Source organism: Cyprinus carpio, chromosome A8 (genome assembly GCF_018340385.1).
Source record: "Cyprinus carpio isolate SPL01 chromosome A8, ASM1834038v1, whole genome shotgun sequence".
Taxonomy (NCBI): domain Eukaryota; kingdom Metazoa; phylum Chordata; class Actinopteri; order Cypriniformes; family Cyprinidae; genus Cyprinus; species Cyprinus carpio.
The window spans coordinates 27,123,551-27,145,866 of record NC_056579.1 but is presented as its reverse complement, the minus strand read 5'-3'; the positions used below and the strand labels follow the sequence as shown (position 1 = coordinate 27,145,866).

Below are 22,316 nucleotides of genomic sequence, written 5' to 3'. Positions count from 1 at the left end.
CATGCACCAGTCACTTTGTGCAGCATTGGTCTGCTCACTACCTCATTCATCATGGAACTGACGTCATTCTACCACCTCATCAGTCAGTTTAAGTAAAATAACTGCTCTTGAGCCCTTTGTCACTTTAATCAGACTGAATAAGCTTTTTTTATGCACTAAAAATCTTTTTATCTGCACTGTTTGTTCACTGGTTTGCACTCTATCTGCCATGTGCCTTGCGCTACTTTTATTTAACCTTAATTTTTATTTTATTTTTTTCTATTATGTCTTTTTTTTTTTACATTCCCTTATTGTATAGTTTTATCTTATATTTTATATTTGATCTAGATTTTTAGGCTCTACTGTTAGTGTTATCTGTATGCACCGAGGGTCTGAGAGTAACGCAATTTCGATTCTCTGTATGTATGTACTGTACATGTGGAAGAATTGACAATAAAGCAGACTTGACTTGACTTGAAGTTTCACTTTTTGAATGGAATTAGTGAAATAAATCAACTTTGTATGTGCAGCATTATTCCGTGCTGCCGTCTCCGCAAAGAGGTGCGTATACTAGCAATATATTGTCCATTTCCGCTTGACTTGCAGTTCGCAACACGAGCTTGTTTCTGCAAAGACATTTATTATGTTTACTACAAAAACATCTGACGTGTTTATGTTTTACATGCCGTGAGAACGTGAAAAAGCTACGCTAAATCCAATCTGAGCGATCAGACTGAAACAGATTTCCAGGAATGCGATTTGAATAGGATTCCAAACCATATACAAATGTAGCTTGAAACGGATTTGTACAAATCAGATTTCATGTAGTTTATTGCCGTTCAGACCATGTAAATATGATCGGATCTCAATCGGATTTGCACAAAAAATAGATTTGGGCTGACAGTCTGAACAAGGCTATAGAAGGGAAGCTTGATGGAGTCTAATGGGCTTCAGTGTGTTTAGATTTGAATTTTGACAGCTGGAGTTTGAATAGTCTTGGCTCATCTGAACATTCCGTCAATGTAAGTCTAAGGGATTTTTATGATTTTTAATGAAAACTAAGTCAGATCAGTCTGAAGATCTGGGCTGAGTTTGGTGGTTCTAGCTTGAAAGCTCTAGGAGGAGTAGCGTTCAGAAATTTAGTCTAAGAAGAAGAAGAATAGAAAGCTTAAGTAGCAGATCAGTAGGTTGGCTTTTTCAAGCCAACCTAATAAAATGTCTAAATCATGTTTGTATTAAGTAAGTACTATCATCTGCCATCTAGGGCCTGACCTGCGGGCCGGAGTCTGCTGCGACAGGCGTCTGACGGAGCAGTGAGGTCTGGACAGACGCCTTCTCACCCTCAGCGTCCTCATTCAGAATGTCCTCGGCTTTATCCATGATCTCCTTCAGCTGCTCGATGAACACCGCCCTCTCCAGCAACAGAATAAACTCATTCTCAACCTGGAGGAACAGAAACAAGAGCTCAGTCATCCGTTTCTCTCATTAAGGAAACCAGCTCAAGCAGATACAGTACGCCCAAATAAGATTCAGTGAGTTATATATAAGGAACACTGAACATGAACAACATTTCACTAATGCAGTGTTTCTGAACTAGTGGGTTTGCTCCAAAAAATGTCTCAGCTGTGTTCTGATAGACTCAGATGTGTTGTTTGCTTAATACAATGGACGTAATGCCACTAACCACAGAATTTTGATGAAAATTTGGAGTCAATCATTTCAGTTTCACTGTTTAAGTTGTTTTTTGTTTTGTTGTTTTTTTTTAATGAAAGGAAAATGTAACTTAATTTATGCGATTAAACATGCAATAACACCTGGTTATTCCATTACTCTAGTGTTTTGGCCAATTCCTACTCCAAATCCCACCACGTTTACTTAAGAAACATGGCCTCCACAAACTTTAGCACAGGAGTTTGAAACACATCACCTCTAGGAGTTTGTCAGAAGAAGAGAAGGGCATATGGGGAGGGAGAGAGAAAGTAGAGGTGAAGATCTCACCATATATGTGGCAATCTCCTCTGGAGCATCTCCGTCAAGGTCAAATTTAAACGTCACCATCTTATGGTTATGAGTCTCCAGCTGACACTCCACCATCTTGTCTCCTGTGTCACACACCTGTAACACAGTCACAGAGAACATAACAACAGGAACTTAAAAAAAAAAATAATTAATTAATTTATTTATTTATTACAATCTAACTATTTACAATCGCAATGCCTCAGAAAGAACTGTGTCAACAATACCAGAACTCAGGTCTGAGCCTTAACTCATGAAACACTCAAACAATTATAAACTTCACAAATCACTATATATTTGACAGTTAGCATCTTAAATGGACAGTTCACCCAAAAATGAAAATAAGCCCATGATTCACTCACCATCAAGGCATCCTAGGTGTGTATGACTTTCTTCTTTTAGACGAATCCAATCTTAGTTTTATTAAAAAATGTCCTGGCTCTTCCAAGCGTTATAATGGCAGTGGATGGAGGTCGAGATTTTGTCATATACAGCTAGGATGGCTTGAGGGTGAGCAAATCATGGGGTACTTTTCATTTTTGGATGAACTATCCCTCTAAGATCATGTTTGGACATTCTGCATCTGTTTGACCGTGAGATCCAGACTCACTTTGATCATGGTGAGTTTGGTTCTGTTGATCTTGTCTTGGCGGGAGCGCGTGCGGGACAATTTGCGATTGAGTTTTCGCACTCGTGATTCACTGCGAGCCCTGCTGGAAGCCTCATTCCCATCGCTCAGCTCTTTACCGCATGTGCCATCTGAGTTTATACTGCAGAAAAAGCAAAGACCCAATCACATCTGCAAGCATGAGGCAAGATGAAAAAGAGAATGACACTGATCTATGAACAGAGAAACACACCTGTCAAAGGTGGACCCAGCTGGTGCTGCCTGTTTATCAGGAACATGCTCCTAAAGTGCACAGAAGGCAATGAATTCAGTGGCAATGGCACATGACGCCAATAGACATTGCATGTTGCTAGGCTAAATATAAATACAAAAATACACAGCACACGAAAAAAAAAAAAAAAAAAAAAAATAGTAAAACAGTCCATTAATTAGACCTAACCCAATAAATGAATTCCATTTATCTCCTAGCACGCCCCATGCAAATCTGTGTATTACAGCCACTTAATGTAGAACAGAATATTACCTAGACAACACAGTATCAAAATTGTTTTATAGCTGTATAGATTGATGATGCAAATCAAATGTATGCCTGTAATTCAAATTTATTACAATGTAAATACAGTCTGTCTGTCCATGTGGACTTTGGTAAAAACAAGCCAACATGAAAATAAGTAAACGTGTAAGCATTTCTGCAACCAGTCTTGGGTGCATGAGAGCCTCAGAGGTAAGAAAAAGATCCTCTGGTTACAAAATGACACTCAAGATCGCATGATCGTAATCGACAATAATACTTCCTTGAAGTGGCCACTGCTTGTACTGTACACATCACTAACAGTGTTTGGAGCGTGTTGTTGTATTATGAGATTGCCTTTTCCACCAAGATGCAGAATGAGATGCTGCCTTTGAGTTCATCCAAAATGAGATATCTCTATAATTCAGAGCCTATACTCCTATTGATGTTGTCAGTGTATACATACTGAAGAGTTTCACCGATGTGAATATTTCACTGGAGGTTCCTCCACATCCGCCGCTGCCCAGCTGCTTCTGCTGACTCAGGCTGGCACCGGCTCCAGCATGCGGGACGGTGGGTAAAGATGCTTGGCTGACATGCTGATGAGGCTGGTTTTGTTCCACAGCAGAGCCGGATGTGTCGAGGACGGGTCTGAAGGGTGAGAGCTGTGGTACTGTGGGAGGCTGAGGCGCATTATGACTGCTGTGGGAGCTCTGGGCAGGAGTCAAGTGTGTTATTTTCTGAGAGACACGGGTGTAATCAGAGCTACCGGAACAGTTCTGGTCCACATGAACAGTCTGGTGCTGGCTGGTCAAGGTTCCCTGAAAAAATAAAGATTTTTCAAAATACATGAATAGGTCTATGTGACGAGTAGGGCGGGGCCAAGAGCCGTGGGAACGGAGCGAGGACGGTGGAGTGATTGGGAAATGAGCGACATCTGCTCCACTCACCGGTCTCGAGACCCACGGAGGACATCGGGAGGATACAAAAGAGGAGCGACGACGACAGTGAAGGATGAGAGAGGACCAGGCCTGGGTTTTATTTTGTGTTTGGTTTTTTGCGCGTGCGTGGCAGTCATCCGTGAGGGCCTGTCGCGCTATTTTAATGTTTATTTGGGTATTAAAGTTTTATTTGAATGTCCGCCGGTTCCCGCCTCCTTCTTCCCGTGAATATGAAGTTTTTATTGTTACACTGGTGCCAAAACCTGGGAGGAAGGAGGGACGCGCTGCCGAAGATCCCTCGCTGCTGGGGTGAATCCGCGGTGCCGTCGAGCAGGGCGTAGCAGTCTGGCGCCTTGGACGCTCGAGGCGGTGGGCTGGAGTGAGTTGCCGGGGACGGACGAACTCGCTGCCGGCCGCCCGTGATGTGGGGGGCGGCTGCCGTCCGTGAGGGAGCGGAGGAGTCGGCGCCGTTCGCCAGGGGGCCGGAGCCTGCTGCCATCCCATGGAATAAGGAGGAGCAGGGAACGGGGGACTCCTGCCGGCTGCCATTGCTGTCCACCGGGCGGCGGAGGAGTGTCATGCCGTCCACCGAGGGCCGTCCAGTGCTGCCACCAGGCACTGCGGAAGACTTCACACAGCTGGTGGAGGGCCGAGCGACAGTGTGTCTGGGAACCAGAATTTTTATTTTTTTTTCCTCTCTCCCCTCTCTTGTCTCTGTCTCTCGACATCCTTCCATCTCCTTTTCTCTCGCCTCGTCTGTCTGTCCTACCCCCAGGTTCCCGCAGCCACCGTGAGTGGCCCCCCCGGAGGGAGGGGGGGGAGCAGAGTGCAGTCTCGTGGGTACCCCCCGGCCTGCGAGGGGCGTTGGGAGTATGTGACGAGTGGGGCGGGGCCGATAGCCGTGGGAACGAAGCGAGGCCGGTGGAGTGATTGGGAAATGAGCGACACCTGCTCCACTCACCGGTATCCACACCCACGAAATAGAAAGGATACAAAAGAGGAGAGACGACGAGAGAGGACCAGGCCTGGGTTTTATTTTGTGTTTGGTTTTTGTTTGTGCGCGGCAGTCGACCGTGAGTGGCTGTCATGCTATTTTAATGTTTATTTGGTTATTAAAGTTTTATTTGAATGTCCGCCGGTTCCCGCCTCCTTCTTCCTGTGATTATGGAGTTTTTATTGTTACAGGCAATTTCAAACTATTTCAATGAAATTTCAAATCTGTAGTCAAAAAAATTGGAAACTATGACCTTTGGGTAAACACTAACAATATTTGAATATTAATACTGAATTAGTATGGGGGTAAATATTTCCTCTGAAAACCATTGTGTTAACCATTCAGTGCATATTATGTTCAGTAGACTCAATGCAGTGTGTCAGTAGGAGTACGTTTCATGAATGTGTTTGGAAAGAATACAAATAACGTCATATTGTTTAGCGAGTAAATTATTACAGAATTGTAATTTTTGTGTGAACTATCCCTTTAAGGCACTGATATACCTTACCTGAGTGGGCGGAGCTTGTTTACTGGGAGGGTACTCCTACACACATAGAGGCAGGCTGCTGAGCAACAGAGTAGGCCTGCTGGTACTGGTGCACTGTGGGAACTGGAGCGGGTATAGGGGAGGTGGAGGACAGGTGGGGGTACTGGGTTAGCACAGAGCTCTCAATCTGCGAACATGACACTGGTGAGATGTGGGGGTGTGTCGGGACGGGCAGACTGAGGGACGACTGCACAGAGGGAAAGCTGGCGGGGTGCGAGTCACATCCAGGTAGAGGGCTCCCAAATGATTGAGCTGTGTTTAGAGAAGGACACTGGAGGAGGAGACAAAAGTGCATTGTACCATGGGAAGAATTAACCACCATCATGATCAGAAGAACTAAATGCATGCTAGCTTTGGCCAGTCAAATGTCCTTTATGCAGTGCACTATTTACACAAAATTACACAAATCAAGCAGAAGAGCCGGCAGTAGGGTGTACCTGTGTGAGATAAGCTGGCGCCTGTGGAGGGGGAATGGTTTGGGTCAGACTGGAGGTGGACTGACCTACTTGCTGCCAGCTGTCCATTAGCTGTGTCTGAATGGAGAGCTAACAGTATAGAATAAGAGAAATACAAATGAGAAAAACAAGATGATGCAAGAAAACACAGAAGGTTTGCCGATGTAGGTCCCTCCTCTGTCTCGTTCTTGTCTGTTCACTGTTAGTCTACAGTAGGGTGTCCAGCCCTGCTCCTGGAGATCTACCTTCCTGCAAAGTTCAGCTCCAACTCTAAACAATCTAAACACACATGAACCAGCGCATTAAGATCTTCAGGAAAACTTGATCACAGATGGATTCTGTAGGAAGGTAGATCTCCAGGAACTGGACTGGGCAGCCCTGTGGCCAGTTCCAAAAAGTCTTCAAATATTCTCTATATCTGTAAAAGCAGTTTCTGAACTCTCTCAGATGCCTTAATTATAGTCCTGAGTTTTCTTCCGGGAATGTACACGTCACAATATCCTAAACTCTGAAAACTGAAATTATTCCCACAGCCAATAAAATAGGCTTCAGAGATTGTGAATTGTGAGTGGCCTTTGGGTACAAATGATCTGGCCTTACAATTACAGAATAAAAAAAAAAAAAAAAAAAAAAAAAATGTTCTCAAACATTGAAACTGATTTTGTGTGTAGTAGTTTAAATGTTATACATGGATCCCGTTCAGTTTGCTACTTGCTCAAGTCATAACATATAATGATAGGTTTCACATCTGAAGGTGGTATTGAGTGGTGGTTTTCAAACATTCTGAGAATTGCATGCAGGGTTCACATTAAAGTTGAGAAGCATACAACAAGCATACCTGTGGTACAGATGGTGCAGGGCCTGTCTGGCTAAGCTGCACAGGAGCAGTTTGCTGCACTTTTGAGAAGTCACGGTGTTGCCCATCAGTTGTGGCATTCACAGTTGGTTGCTGCAAATGTTGCAACACGGGTGTTTGAGATGCTCCGCTCTGAAAACTCTGATCTGCAGGCAGTGCTGCTTCTGTTTTAGAAGGGAGACTGAGTTCAGTGTGCTGCATGGGTGGAAGTGTCTGTGCATTGGCTAGCTCTGCTGTGGCAGGATGGTAACTTGGATGCGTGGAACTCTGTTGCACTGAGGCAGGCTGATGCAACGCTGCAGGTCGGTGAACATGGGCCTGCGCGTTCGACTCTGCAGTCAGACTTGTAGATGCGAGCTGCTGTGGATTCACGGTTTGTGGTGCAGTCGAGACGCCCTGCAGAAGTCCCAGTGGCTGGGGAGTGGACAGAATCTGTCCGGCGGCCAGCACAGGGGTCTCTGAGGGGGCAGGAGGGAACATCTGCATGTGCTGAGCTGCGGCCGTTGCAGCCAGGCTTTGGGCTCTCAGAACAGAAGACTGCAGAAGAGGAAACAAACTAATGAGAACACACATACACTTCCATTCCATAACACAAACTATAGGCCAGATTTACTAAATGGGGCAAACTCGCTTCCCACAATCCCATAAAAGCACTGATGGGAGTGGAAGGTTCTGTGCTTGATTTAAGAACACAGCTCATCTTCGTAATGTCCAATGCAGTCCACGCAATCTAGCATAAGATCGCAAACAAATAAAGCCGATGATAATCAGCTGCAGGTAATCTACTTTCAACATTGGCACAAAATGGGTTAAGACAAGGGGTGTTAGGGGCATTAATAGTGCAAAAACTGACTACTGGAAACCTTACTAAATGGCCTTCCATGAATACTCTACTCCCTTTGCGTCTGAAAGGGAAACTCTTAAATGCATATCCAAAAATAACTTTGTCCATACCTTTTCACCACTTATTTTTCACTGCATGTCTTTAGTAAAGCCTGACAGAAGTTTTTTAAAGCCAAAAGTGGGTTTGTGTTGCCGCAAGCTGTTGGTAAATCTGGCCCAAAGACTAGTATGCTGGATTGTTGTGTATGAATAAAACAGCACATGCTGACAGCTGCTACAGTGAGTAACACAGAGCCATGCAGACCACACACAGCCAAACGATTAATAAAGATGTTTAGCAGCATGACATCAGGCATATCGTTAGCGTGGTTAATGGGTAGGTTTCAGGGGGAAAGTGGATTGTTGGCATCTCCTCTGTTAGAGAATAGCAGTAGGGACAGGTAAGTATGGCTACAGCCGCTGAGAGGAAGCGTAGAGGAGAAGAGTCCTACAGCGACAGCAGAACCACTGCAAAGGCTGGAGGAATCCAGAGCATTTCCTCTACAAGTGGCAGGGTGACACCATGTCCTCCGGTGGAGCAACCTACCATGCCAGCACAAAAACTGGCTCTGCGACGGGATGTCAGGTCATCACGAGGCGACTCCACGGGGTGGCCCTCATCACTGTGGCTGCGGGCAGGCCGGTACTGCCCTCTTTCAGACTTCATCGGCGGGGCTCTCAGAAAGGCAGGAGCTGGCTGATGTTTGTGGCCTGTGATGCTCTCCAGAGATTTGTTAAGCTGGGAGAGGTCAGAGGTCTCACTGAAGGAGCCCCTGTGGACATCAGGGATGTGAGGAAGCATAAATGAAGAAAAGGGCGAATGTCTTCTATCTGCACATGTCCCAAGCAGGAATAACGATCGGCAGGCCTGACACGGGGACGGCGGCTGGTGAGGGGTGGGGCTTAAAGAAAGCCGACGCCCCTGCTTTGCAATGGAGACAGACTCCTCCCCTTTTGTCTCAGAGGACGGCCCCACTGATGTGTCGCTATAGCGACGAGTCGTAACAGGACAAGGAACGTGCAGCAAATTCCCAGAGCAAGAACTTCCGAGTGCATCTTCTGTCATCTCTGCTTGGTCTCGTGGTATTGGAGAGGAGGAAGGACTCGTGGGTCGGAGCAGGAAACGGAGACACTCGTGACTTCTGATTAACTCATTTACAGAAGAGCTTTCATGATGTGCACCCTGGAAGAAAAGCCACTTCTCTGAACTACTGAATGAAATGAAATGGCAAACAAGGACCTGTAGCACAGAGCTAAAAACACAACAAATAAAAGGACACAACAAACTAGATTTGTACATTATTTAGAGAAAAATGTAATGATGTTTGAACAGGCTAAAATATGTGTGTGTGTGTGTGTACAATATTTATATTTATTACAAAAATATCCATAAGTGTTTAGGATTTTAATTGCCATGGCTTTTTCCAGGTGTAGAAATCCCACTTTTAAAATGACAGCTGTTCAAAAGAATCTCTATGATATTCTGCTCTGCAGATCTAGATTTATTTTATTATTATTTTGTTGTAATTTTGTCATCATCCTGATGATAGCTTATAAAAGTAACAGCACATCTCTCCTCAACAAGCTGCATAACTTTAAGGAATCATTCATGTCTGGGGCACAGATGAGTGTGAGCACCACTAACAAAACAGACAAACGAACAGCAGGGAATCAAACACAGACCATGTCATCATGCATGCTACACACAAGCAAAATATTGAAACCATCAGTCAAAAATGAAGTGGTTGATGACGAGGCGAAAACACGGTCCTGCTGTAAAGCTGCAAACATTGTGTCATTATGATAAAACAATGGTCTACATTTAAAAGCTATTCAAGTACAACCATGGATGTGCACGCACACTTCACAGATCACTATGGTTTCTGACGTGCAACAGTGATGGGGAGTGATACAGACCTCCTGGGTTGCGGTGGAGACAGATTCCTGTAAAGACTGGTATATGACACTGTGCAGACCACTGCCGTGGGAGTCCGAGTACACAGTTGAACCGATGCCACTGTCAGCTAGAGAGACACAAACACGTACTAGGAATATTCTGCACCAAACACAAGCAATACGACAGAATCACCCGTGCCTTAGTTTACATGGTAACAGAATGAGTAAAATGAATGGAGATTGTTATACAAACGGTTTGTAAGGGAGTCTGTGACTCATGTTTATATTTTAACAACAGTCTGATATCTGAATATTTTTAACCTTTTGTTTTTTCAAAGGTAGGTTTGATTTTGTTTACTGTTTTTTAAAAGAAGTTTCTTTCTAACCAAGGGTGCATTTATTTGACGAAATGCACAGCTGAATTTTCAGCATCATTACTCAGTGTCACATGATCTTCAGAAATCATTCTAATATGATGATTTGCTGCTTAATTATTAATAATGGTTCATATTTGAACAAATGCATTAGTGTACTTCCGTGATTATTTGGGTATTAATAAAGCAATAAGCCCCAAGAAGAATACTGTTTTTAATAATATCATTACACTTTATTTGCTCTGTTTTATTCTGTGAAATCTTACTACGTATATGGAATAACCATTTTATAAAAGCAATAATCAGACACCCTTAGCTGTTATAAATTCATTTAAAACAACTAATTGGCGTTGTTAGGTACGACGTGGAATAAAGTGCCTAAAACCCCCTTAGCTGTTATAAATTTACTGTAAACCTCGGATTCACGTGGCTTATTTCTTTTATAAAACGGTTATCTTTCATATGCTTAGTAAGATTTCACAGAATAAACAGAGCAAATAAAGTGTAATGATATTAATATAAACAGTATCCTTCCGCCAAACAATGTAGTTCCTCAGAAACTGTTGTGGTTCCAACAAAGTTGTTGCCGAGCAACACACAGAAGTAAACAAAGGTGTTTGTTTGTAGAGTAATTTACAACAGCTTCGAACGTGGCTCGACCAATCAGAATCAAGGACCGGAACTATCCGCTTTATAAACAACGATTCAGTGTTCATAATTAAGCACTTTGTGTTGTATTCTTCGGTAAACAGCATCACATGGAAGACTCTCTCCATAGAGCTGAAGCTGTATTTAACCCCAAACCTTCACACACACACACACACACACACACACACACTTACATGTGGTGGAGGCGGTCCTGGCACTGAGTGGACACACGTGCACATGCTGATCCACCTCCGGCTCTTCAGGCTCCAGCAGACCGGGCGGTTCACAGAGGATGGGTACCGTCCCGCCGGGCACGGCCTGTGAGGCCCTCGGCACCGTCCTCTCCCTGCGCCACTTGATCAGAGCCACTCGGTCACGCAGAGACTTACCCACTATCTTTGCATCGCTCTCATGGAAGAAACCAGACGCAACCTGATGGAAGGAGAATAGGAGGCTGGTGTGAACACACATTTTTAGAGCAGAGAGAAAGAAGCCAGGGCTCTATTTAAGGAACAGAGCAACGTAGATCACAGAATGAAAAGGAAAACATTCTTTGGAGGAAAGCTTAAACTAGACGCACAATGACAACAAGAACAATTAAAAAAAAAAAAAAATAAAATAATCAAAAAATCGTGCTTGCTTTTGATGCGCTGTCTCTAATTTATAAAATATATAAAATATTTGATTTTCACTGCAAAAAACTATGATTTTAAAACTATGGATGCACAACACTTTGCAGATCTTCTCACATTACAGAGGATAACTATCAACAGTGCTAACATTAATTTTGTGCTTTAGTGAGATTCTTCCCTGAAGGTTTTTGTGTAGAATGGCAAAACGGAAAGATCAATATCTGTCTAGTGAACAAACGGCTGACACGGGAAACAAGAAAACCTTTGTCATGTTTGCAGCGATCAGTATAAATAGCAGCTGTTGACTCATTTTCCCTTTAGCAAATGCTCCCACACACATTAAATGCTCAGATTACATAACGTGATTACAGCAACAAGATTTTCAAATCCAGACGGGTCCGGGAGGTCACATACTCTCCTTAAGTGCATGTTTGCACATATATAATGTTCAAGCTTGGACTGCTCAACATAAGTGTTTCCTGTATTCAAATCTCAAAACCGGATCGAACTGAAGCAGGCAATCCAGAGCTCCCGGGAAACGAGGGTGGTTTTCATGAAGTCTCAACAAGTGTGACCAAACACAGGACACAAGCGGCCAAATAAAAACCGAAATTCAAAGAAAAGACAGGAAACACCTCTAGATCAGTGTGGATAGATAAGATACCACTGAAACAGGAAGCCTGTTTCACAGTAGAGACTGGAAACACCTCTAGATCAGTGTGGATAGATAAGATACCACTGAAACAGGAAGCCAACATCAGATTTCACGGGCCATGAAACACACCGCATGTTTTTGTGGTGTTCAAATACCACAGATGAATCTTGTTTACTACATTTACATGGTTTATTTTTAAACTGGAAGCTGGATTCAGATTTAAGTTGTCCACACATGTGCTACCTGACCGAAACGTCATTACGGTGATCAGACGGCTGGAGCACGCACCATCTCCTGCGCCACGGCTTCAGGGACCTCCTTCTCCAGGTCGAAGCTGAACTCGATGGCTCCTGCGTCCCTGTACTTGCCCTTCAGCCGGCGAGGGTCCTCCACCCACAGCTTCAGCGCGATGCACGTCTTCAAGCCGTCGTCCTCCTCCGCCAGCTCCACCCTCACGCCGGTGACCTCCGCGAAGAAGGCGTGATTCAGCAGCTCCTTGATGGAGTAACTGTGGGAAGAGGGTTGGCAGAGCGGTCAATGGACGTAAGAGGGCACAAAGTACAACTAAAATCATTTTCTTTCTTCTTCAGCAAAAGGTTATAGGCGTGTAACTTTCAGGAAGCAGCAGTGCTTGTGTTTATTCAATGAAATCACAGCGTTTAGAAGTTTAATCGTCACATTCAGCCGCATCACAGTTCTGGTCTTTCCCTCCCCAAATTTAAGACCTCCTGAAATCATAATCATAACCCAAGCTCTGCTGAGCTGACCGCGATGTGCTTGATATAAATTAGATTTTATTAGAAAATATTTTTTGGCTTTAATGTATTTCATGTCAAAAGGCTTCATGGTCTGGATTGGGACCCCTGACTGCACTCATGAGTGTGTGTTTCAGACGAGAGCAGGGCAGCTCAGGTCCGTCTCTGTCTGTACTGTTCTCATGGACATTCAGCAGCTCTCAGTACTCACCGCTCCTCCTTATTCTGACAAATACACTCGCCAATGATCTCTTTCACCTCAGGATCCATCACCTTATTATAACTGGCAGGCTTCACCCCCTGAGAGAGAGAGAGAGAGAGAGAGAGAGAGAGAAAGAGAGATTAAGCAGCAGTCACTCAAGAGGACCAGCACATTTAGGTCATTCGTATTTGTTAGTGAGGAACAGACCGAAAACTGATGTTGTTGTTCACTGGTAATCTTTCCCTCCAGTGAGCTCAAAAATTGCTGCAGTGGGGTGTCAGTGAGCTGAACTCTCATTCATACACAAATTGTTCAGTTTACTGGGATGGACAAAATATTTGTTTGCGCTCTGCATGAAAACAGAAACTAGTAAATGACCTAAATTTTATTTTAGGTTGAACCATCTCTTTAATAATCGTCTTTAATCGTCAATGTCAAAAGCAAAACTGGAGATCTAAATATTGTGAATTTGGGGTGAAATATAGCCTGGATGTGTTCTTGAGAAAGACAACAACCAAAACAAAAACAATAAAAGCGCTGACTTTCTCCATCTTTCCTTTCTTGGCCTTCTGTGCAGCAGCAGCACTGAAAGAAATCATTGATACTACTTTTTCTAATTAAAAAAAGATGAAATGCGTCAAGGTGATGTTCATCTGAATTCCATGAAGCATATTCCTATGTGCTGAAGTCAGCAGGGAAACCCCACAGAGAGCTGGAGAAGGCCAACACACATGAATGATCTTCAGTCCCAGAGAAACACTGATCGAATTAGCTGCTGAAATCAACACCCATCAGCCCCCTCTACACAACACACACTATTTCATTACACCTATTACCCAACACTTTTAATACTTTAAGATAAATCACACACAGAACATATGACTGACAATCTGAAGAGTACAGATCAATGATTCTCAACTACAGAAAACCAAGAATACATGCATTAAAATAAGACAATCCAAGCTTTAAATAAAAAAAAAAAAAAAAAAAAAAAAAACCTTAAGAAGAAAAATATATTAATTTCACCCGCAAGAATTCATTTCACTCCCAAACTTTGGAATGCTACAATTTCATTATTTTAATTATTTTAGTTATTATTTTTTTCATTATATAATTATTTTAGATATGCACTTTAATATACAGACACTCCAAATTCCTGTAAAAAGGGTCTTTGAATATATGTTGTGGACAGTGGGGTGAGAACCACTGCTATAGTCAAAGCAGCATTTGAAATACATTTCACCTTCATAATTTGTCATTTAAAGGAATAGTTCACCCCCCAAAAAAGAAATAAATCCATCAAGATATTTTTAACTAAAATAAGAGTCCATAATCCATAATAACACTTCTCCAGTGAAAAAGTCCATCCCATTGATGGACTTGTTTCTTACAAACACACAGTTTCTTCTCCAGATGTTCACTGATGGACTGGAGTGCTGTGGATTACTTGTGGATTATTGTGATGTTTTTATCAGCTGTTTGGACTCTCATTCTGACGGCACCCATTCACTGCAGAGCATCCATTGATGAGACACTGATGCAGTGCTACATTTCTACAAATCTGATGAAGAAACAAACTCATCCTGATCTCTGATGAACTGAGGTTAACAAATTTTCAGCAGATATTCATTTTTGGGTGAACAATTCCTTTAATATTTAAGAAAGGGAACATAAAAAAAAAGCAGAATCTTTCATTTTGTCCGACAACCAATCCAGACAGATGAGCAGATTAACAACGATGGACCTCAACTTGAAACATAGCCTGTATTGATGTCTTTCTGTGGTTGAAACAAGATTCCTTCTGATGTTCATTCATGTTTATTTGGTGCTATAACTAGTAAAGAGGAAGAGATGATCAGTTCACGCGCTACAGCGATCTGTCACAAAATGCTATTTATTGTTTGAATTTCTTACAAAATGACAAAATTTGAAAGCTGAGACTTCGTTTCATACCTAAAGTAACCTGTTCTGTCTTGTCTGTTGGCATGTTGTCAGTGTCCTCTTTGCTCCACAGTGTATTTTTCATGAACATGAGAGTGGACATAGCAACAGTAACTGGGGGGTGGGTCTTTGCGAAGGGTCAATTCCAGAAATGTTACAACATAACGCTACTAAGTGGTATTAATGCAGTTGCTTATCCACAGGTTTCCGTGTAAAAAATCATGTTTGTGCAGAGACTCCAATTCAAGGAAATAATATGCTGACTTTTTATGCTTTATATTTCCTTGTTTGTGCTCTATGAACATGCAGGTACATGCTGAGGCAGCTCTTCATAAACAGATCTCAAGGACTAAATCAGTCACACAATCACAGCGTTCTTCCTGAAATGAAATGATCACTGCAGTAAGAACACTAGAAAGGGCTCAAGTGCGGTGTGACTTACGCTGGTGACCTTGCGATAGATCTGAGCGGCGTTCTGGCACTCTGAATATGGGTACTCAGACGTGGCCATCTCCAGCATGCACATGCCAAAAGCGTAGACGTCCACGGACTCGTCGTAGTGCTCCTCGTACATCTCTGGAGCCATGAACTCCAGCGTTCCTGAGGATATGATCACAAAACAGATAAAAGCATGCAATGATGTTCTGATCCACGGAGAAACACACACTATGCTTTAATGGGGCTCAGTTTAGCTTAATCTCAAATTAATGACAAAATGCAGAAGGTGGTCTTGGAATCTAGAAGATGTTTTTTGCATCTACACTGATCTGTGAAATGGGTTTGGACACAAAGAACACAAAAGACAAAAGATGGATATGAATGGACGGCTGTCTCACCGATCACACTCTTGGCGAAGGAGGCTCTTTTGAGCGTGGCCAGACCCAGGTCCCCGATCTTGACGCTGCCCGTGGGCCCCGTGATGAAAATGTTGTCACACTTCAGGTCCCGGTGGATGATGGGAGGAGTGCGTGTGTGCAGGAAGTGCAGGCCTTTGAGGATCTGACGACACCAGCTGCGCAACACTTTGGGTTTCATCACCTTGAAGCGCTTCAGATACCTGGAGGATACAACACAATCAGCATTACTTGTATTTGCATCAACACTTATATGTGTGTAACAGTGGTGACTCTAGAACTCTCGCTCTCAAAGAAAAGCAGTGATTTACCCAAAAAACACATACTCAGCCTCATGTCATTACAAAATCATGTGACTTTTTCTTTCTTGGAAAGACTTACACATCCCAACTCTTACACATACTGACAATTTAACAGAGCATCATAAAAGCACCCCAAAGGCAGCATGAAATGACCATAAGAATAGTCAGTATGGTTCACACACTAGATCACGTGTGAGGACTTGCGCAGTGAAAGTCTCCTTCCTTCATCACGCATTGTCAAACTGAACCCGTGTCGTATGGTCTCAGTGATATCAGATTTATCCCGATGTCTCTAAACAACTACAGAACTATCACACAACTTCAGAAGACTTGAAATATAGCATTTCATTAAAGTGTCTTTTGACTATTATGTAGGTCATTTGGTGCCTTTTGTTTCGCCAGTAAAGATCATGATCTGACCGCCCTGAAACGCTGAACAATATATTTTGAAGCTGTCATCATACAATTTAAACATATTGTTAAAATTTGATAAAAAAGCAAACCTTTTACAACATTTTAAACTACCAAAATCACAATTTTTCAATTTCATATTGATTTTTTTGTCATTTGCTCATACTGCTGAGTATATTCTCTTTAATGTAAAGATTTTTTCAATAATTACATTTAATTTAACAATAATAATAATAATACACATTTTTAGTGTGTCCCTCAAGTTATTGTCTAATCTGTTACTGTCCTGAAGCTGGCATAATGTTGACATCACTTTCTCAGAGAGAAAACTACTGTGATTTGACCCTTTTGTGTTTAGTCTCAGAAATGCTTAAATTAATTTGCCTGAGCTTGACCCAGATGATGTTTTTTAAATGTTTTACATCATGTGTTCATCTGAGACATTTAGCAGAGAGCTCCTCACGTTTTGAGCGTGCCTGACGTCATGAGTTCTGTCACCAGCACGATGCACTTCTTCCCCTTCAGTGGAGACTCCCAGAAGTCATAGAAGCGCACAATGTTTGGGTGCTGGAGACCCTTCAACATCTCAGCCTCCTCTTTAAAGCGCTGCCTCTCCACCTTCGTCAGCTTACGGTCCTGAAAGACACACAAACATACAACCAATTAAAACAACCAAGGTGTCTGTAGAGAGTTGGACAAACTCAAATGAAAACCACTTATTCAGGATCATTATTGTCACGAATCCAGTCTATGGACTTTCATCCAGTGAACACAAGAGGTCAATCTCTCACCATATTGAACCTCACTCTGCACAGACTGTCACACCTCACTCTGGACTACATCTCCCATGCTCCACTGCACTGATTACACACTCACCTGCATCCAATAACACACACTATATAACACTTACTCTGATCTTGCTCTAGTCGCCGAGTATTGTATGAGTTTATCTCTCTCCACGCAATAGCTAATCTATGGAGCCTGTCTAGTTTTCAGTTCCTAGTCATAATCTTGTCTTGCTTGTTTACTCGTGTTTTGATTCTTGCCTGTTTATTTTTAATTCCCCTTTCGTCTTGCCATTCGGACTCTGTTCACGCCATACTTGGATTATCAACCATTATTGGATTTAACGTTTGCCTCGTACTCTGGATTATATTTACCGTCGTTTGACCCACGCCTGTTTTACGGATTACTCTTCAGTCTCACCCTTGATTTATCTGTTTGCCATTGTCTGACTCTTGCCTGTATTTACCATGTCATTGAATAAACCCTTGCAATTGGATCTGCTTGCCTCACTTCTCTGTCACCCCTTTACAATCATACACTTGATATTAATCACAGCAAATAAATCGGCTCAGTGTTGCTGCAGTGAGGAACAGACAGACCTTCAGCTATTAAGTGTCTCTTTTCTTCAATACCTCCCGCAGCATATAATCATACAGTGACACACTTTTCACCACTCACTCAATTCCTCACATCACATTTATATCTTGGTTTCAGTCACAGATGTATCTCATTAGAGAAATCAAATGTGCGTAGGGTGTTTATTTTTAGGCCCTGATGAATGTGCACAAGGAAAGATTCTTGTGTAAGAGAGGCTTCTGCAGCTCCAGCAGCCTCATGCATTATGAAGCACTTCAGTCTGTCCCTACATGGATTTCTGCTCCAGCATCTACATCGTTCTCACAGCAGATGACCACCAACAAACGTCTCAAACAAAAACACACTACTAGTCAAGACTTTCTAATACTTCATGTTTATGAAAGAAGGTATGTTCGCCAACACTACATTTATTTGATCATACAACAAAGTAAAACAGTAATAGTCAAATATTATTATCATTTAAAAACACTGTGGGATCCGCTTAACGTTAAGTGTTGTTAACTACTATATACTTTCATTTAAACTAATAATTTGGTACTATGTACTTATGATGTATGTTTTTACATTGCACTAATATTTTAAAAATACCTTCCTGTATCTGTAGGTATAATTACACTGTCATATCTAGCCAGCCCTTAATCCACCCTAAAACCTAACTTAACCCAAACCTGTATCCCACCTTAACAGCAGCAAATGTGATTTGCAATACAACATGAACACAAGTACACTGTACCAAACAACTGATTATCTCTGATGCATAAGAACAGTTAATATAAAGTGGGATACAGTTTTCTGTGTGAATATCTGTTAAATTTGTAATTTACTGCTGTGATCAAAGCTGAATTTTCACCATCATTACTCTAGTCTTCAGTTTAGTTCACATGATCCACATATTTAAAATTAAATTTTAAAACAGAAAAAAAAGTAGTATTTAACTGTAAAAATACTTTGCAACTAGTGATCGACTGATGTAGTTTTTTTGACAGCCGATGCTGATACCTTGGAAAGCAGGGGGGCCGATAGCCGATATAAAGCAGATAGAATTTAATTTTTTTTATTTAATTCATATTTAAGAAATTTGACATCAGTTGACAATGTATTAAAAATAAATGTGTAAAATAAACATACTTATACTTTAGATGACAAAGTATTTTTCACAAATAAATAAATATTTAATAAAAATATAATTAAAAAGGAAGTAAAAACTGGAACCAACAGGGCACGGAGTATTCTGGGAAGTTTGTGTGCATTGGGAATCATATTTTTCAAATAAAGCCAGGGTAACACGGTGTCAGTATGACGATCATCGTGTCAGGACCACTGCCCACGTATCGACGAGGACACGAAAGGTTCAGTAGACTTTTTGCTCTAAATGAATGGTTATTGTCATGGTGTAAAGAACAGAAACTGCTCTTTGTTAATAATTGGAATCTTTTCTGGGAGCGACCTAGGCTTTTTCGCGCTGATGGCCTGCACCCCAGCAGAGTCGGAGCGGAGCTGCTCTCGGACAACATCTCCAGGACTCTACGCTCCATATGACTAGTAAGCCAATTCTCAAATAACTGCTATGATGGCTTTTGTTCTACCCGCTTAAATGTTAGAAGTACTTGCGCTGTCCAATCTATTAAGACTGTGTCTGTTCCCCGAATAATGAGGTCAAAATATAAATTTAATGTAGGATCTAGAAAAAATCTTATCGTGATTAAACCAGAAAAACATAAAATAAATGAACAAAAACAATTTTTAAAGTTTGGGCTCATAAACATTAGATTACTCACACCCAAAGCAGTTATTGTAAATGAAATGATCACAGATAATAGTTTTGATGTACTCTGCTTGACTGAAACCTGGCTCAAACCAAATGATTATATTGGTCTAAATGAGTCTACTCCACCAAACTACTGTTATAAACATGAGCCCCGTCAGACTGGTCGTGGGGGAGGTGTTGCAACAATATACAGTGATATTCTCAATGTTACCCAGAAAACAGGATACAGGTTTAAATCATTTGAAATACTTCTACTTAATGTTACACTGTCAGATATGCAAAAGAAATCTATTGTATCTCTTTCTCTGGCTACTGTATATAGACCACCAGGGCCGTATACAGAATTCCTAAAAGAATTTGGAGATTTCCTCTCAGACCTGTTGGTTACCGCTGATAAAGTGCTAATTTTCGGAGATTTTAAAATTCATATTGATAATACAAATGATGCATTAGGACTTGCGTTTACAAACTTATTAAACTGTTTTGGAGTAAAGCAAAATGTCACCGGGCCCACTCATCGTTTTAATCATACGTTAGATTTAATTATATCGCATGGAATCGATCTTAGTGATATAGATACCGTACCTCAAAGTGATGATGTTACTGACCATTTCCTTGTATCGTGCATTTTGCGTACTGATGATAATAACTATATAGCTTCGCGTTATCGTCCGGGCAGAAACTATTGTTCCAGCCACCAAAGACAGATTCACAAATAACCTGCCTGATTTATCTCAACTGCTCTGTGTACCCATAAATACACATGAACTAGACAAAATGACTGGCAACATGGGCAACTATCTTCTCTAATACATTAGAAGCTGTTGCCCCCATCAAATTGAAAAAGGTCAGAGAAAAATGAACTGTGCCATGGTACAACAGTAATACCCACGCTCTCAAGAAAGAACTCGTAGTCTTGAGCACAAATGGAGAAAAACTAACTTGGAAGTTTTTAGAATTGCATGGAAAAACAGTATGTCCAGCTATAGACAGGCTCTAAAAACTGCCAGGGCCAAGCATATCCACAAACTCATAGAAAACAACCAAAACAATCCAAGGTTTTTATTTAGCACAGTGGCTAGATTAACAAATAACCAGACGCCACCCGATCTAAATATTCCCTCACAGTTAAATAGTAATGACTTTATGAATTTCATCACTGATAAAATAGATAACATCAGAAATACAATAACAAATGTAGATTCTACAGCGTCTAATACTTTAGTTTTATCCATCGCACCCAAAGATAAACTGCAGTGCTTTACAACTATAGGACAGGAAGAGCTAAATAAACTTAATAAACTAAATAAACTGCATCTAAACCAACAACATGTTTATTAGATCCTGTACCCACTAAATTACTGAAAGAGTTGTTACCTGTAGCAGAAAAACCGCTTCTCAATATTATTAACTCGTCGTTATCTTTAGGTCACGTCCCAAAACCATTCAAGCTGGCGGTTATTAAGCCTCTTATTAAGAAACCACAACTAGATCCTAGTGAACTGGCAAATTACAGACCCATTTCAAATCTTCCCTTTATGTCTAAAATTTTAGAAAAAGTTGTGTCTGCTCAATTGTGCTCCTACCTGCAAAAAAATGATCTCTATGAAGAATTTCAGTCAGGTTTCAGGACCCCATCATAGCACAGAAACTGCACTTGTTAAAATTACAAATGACTTGCTTCTTGCTTCAGATCAAGGCTGCATCTCATTGCTAGTTTTACTTGATCTTAGTGCTGCGTTCGACACCATAGATCACGACATACTCATAGATAGGTTACAAAACTATACAGGTATCCAAGGGCAGGCTTTAAGATGGTTTAGATCCTACCTGTCCGATCGCTACCACTTTGTTTATCTAAATGGGGAGTCATCTCATTTATCACCAGTAAAACTATGGAGTGCCACAAGGATCTGTCCTAGGTCCTCTGCTATTTTCAATATACATGTTGCCCCTTGGTAATATCATTAGAAAATATGGGATTAGTTTCCACTGTTATGCTGATGATACTCAACTATATATCTCAACAAGACCAGGTGAAACTTCAAAACTATCTAATCTAACAGAGTGTGTTAAAAATGTAAAAGATTGGATGACCAATAATTTTCTCCTATTAAATTCAGATAAGACAGAGATACTACTTATTGGACCAGAAAACATTACACAGAATCTCGTAGACTACAATTTGCAATTAGACGGTTGTACTGTTACTTCCTCTACTGTCAAAAATCTGGGTGTTATATTAGACAGTAACTTGTCTTTTGAAAATCATATTTCCCATGTTACAAAAACAGCATCAGCAAAACTTCCATCTTAGAAACATTGCCAAGCTACGAAACATGTTACCTGTTCCTGATGCAGAAAAGCTAGTGCATGCATTCATGACCTCTAGACTGGACTATTGTAATGCACTTCTAGGTGGTTGTCCTACATCCTAAATAAACAAGCTACAGGTAGTCCAAAATGCAGTGGCTATAGTCCTTTACCAGGTCAAGAAAATATGATCATATTACCCCAATTTTACAGTCTCTGCACTGGCTACCTATTAATTTCCGTATCAGTTACAAAATATTATTACTTACTTATAAGGCCCTTAATGGCTTAGCTCCTGCGTACCTAACTAGTCTTCTACCACGCTACAACCCATCACGCTCCCTAAGGTCACAAAACGCTGGACTTTTGATAG

The 22,316-nt window shown here is 41.5% G+C and overlaps 1 protein-coding gene across 1 annotated transcript in view; it reads right to left on the bottom strand.

The window, feature by feature from the left end:
* LOC109085784 (serine/threonine-protein kinase WNK2-like) overlaps nt 1-22,316 on the bottom strand; it is an 80,907-nt gene that overhangs the window by 31,536 nt on the left and 27,055 nt on the right. Inside the window, 17 exon segments of the mRNA XM_042761464.1 lie at nt 1,252-1,422; nt 1,978-2,094; nt 2,606-2,765; nt 2,856-2,905; nt 3,614-3,955; nt 5,578-5,610; nt 5,612-5,887; nt 6,054-6,161; nt 6,910-7,464; nt 8,357-8,992; nt 9,727-9,833; nt 10,922-11,159; nt 12,303-12,522; nt 12,981-13,069; nt 15,355-15,512; nt 15,749-15,969; nt 16,943-17,115. Coding sequence (XP_042617398.1) covers nt 1,252-1,422; nt 1,978-2,094; nt 2,606-2,765; nt 2,856-2,905; nt 3,614-3,955; nt 5,578-5,610; nt 5,612-5,887; nt 6,054-6,161; nt 6,910-7,464; nt 8,357-8,992; nt 9,727-9,833; nt 10,922-11,159; nt 12,303-12,522; nt 12,981-13,069; nt 15,355-15,512; nt 15,749-15,969; nt 16,943-17,115 — 3,654 coding nt within the window.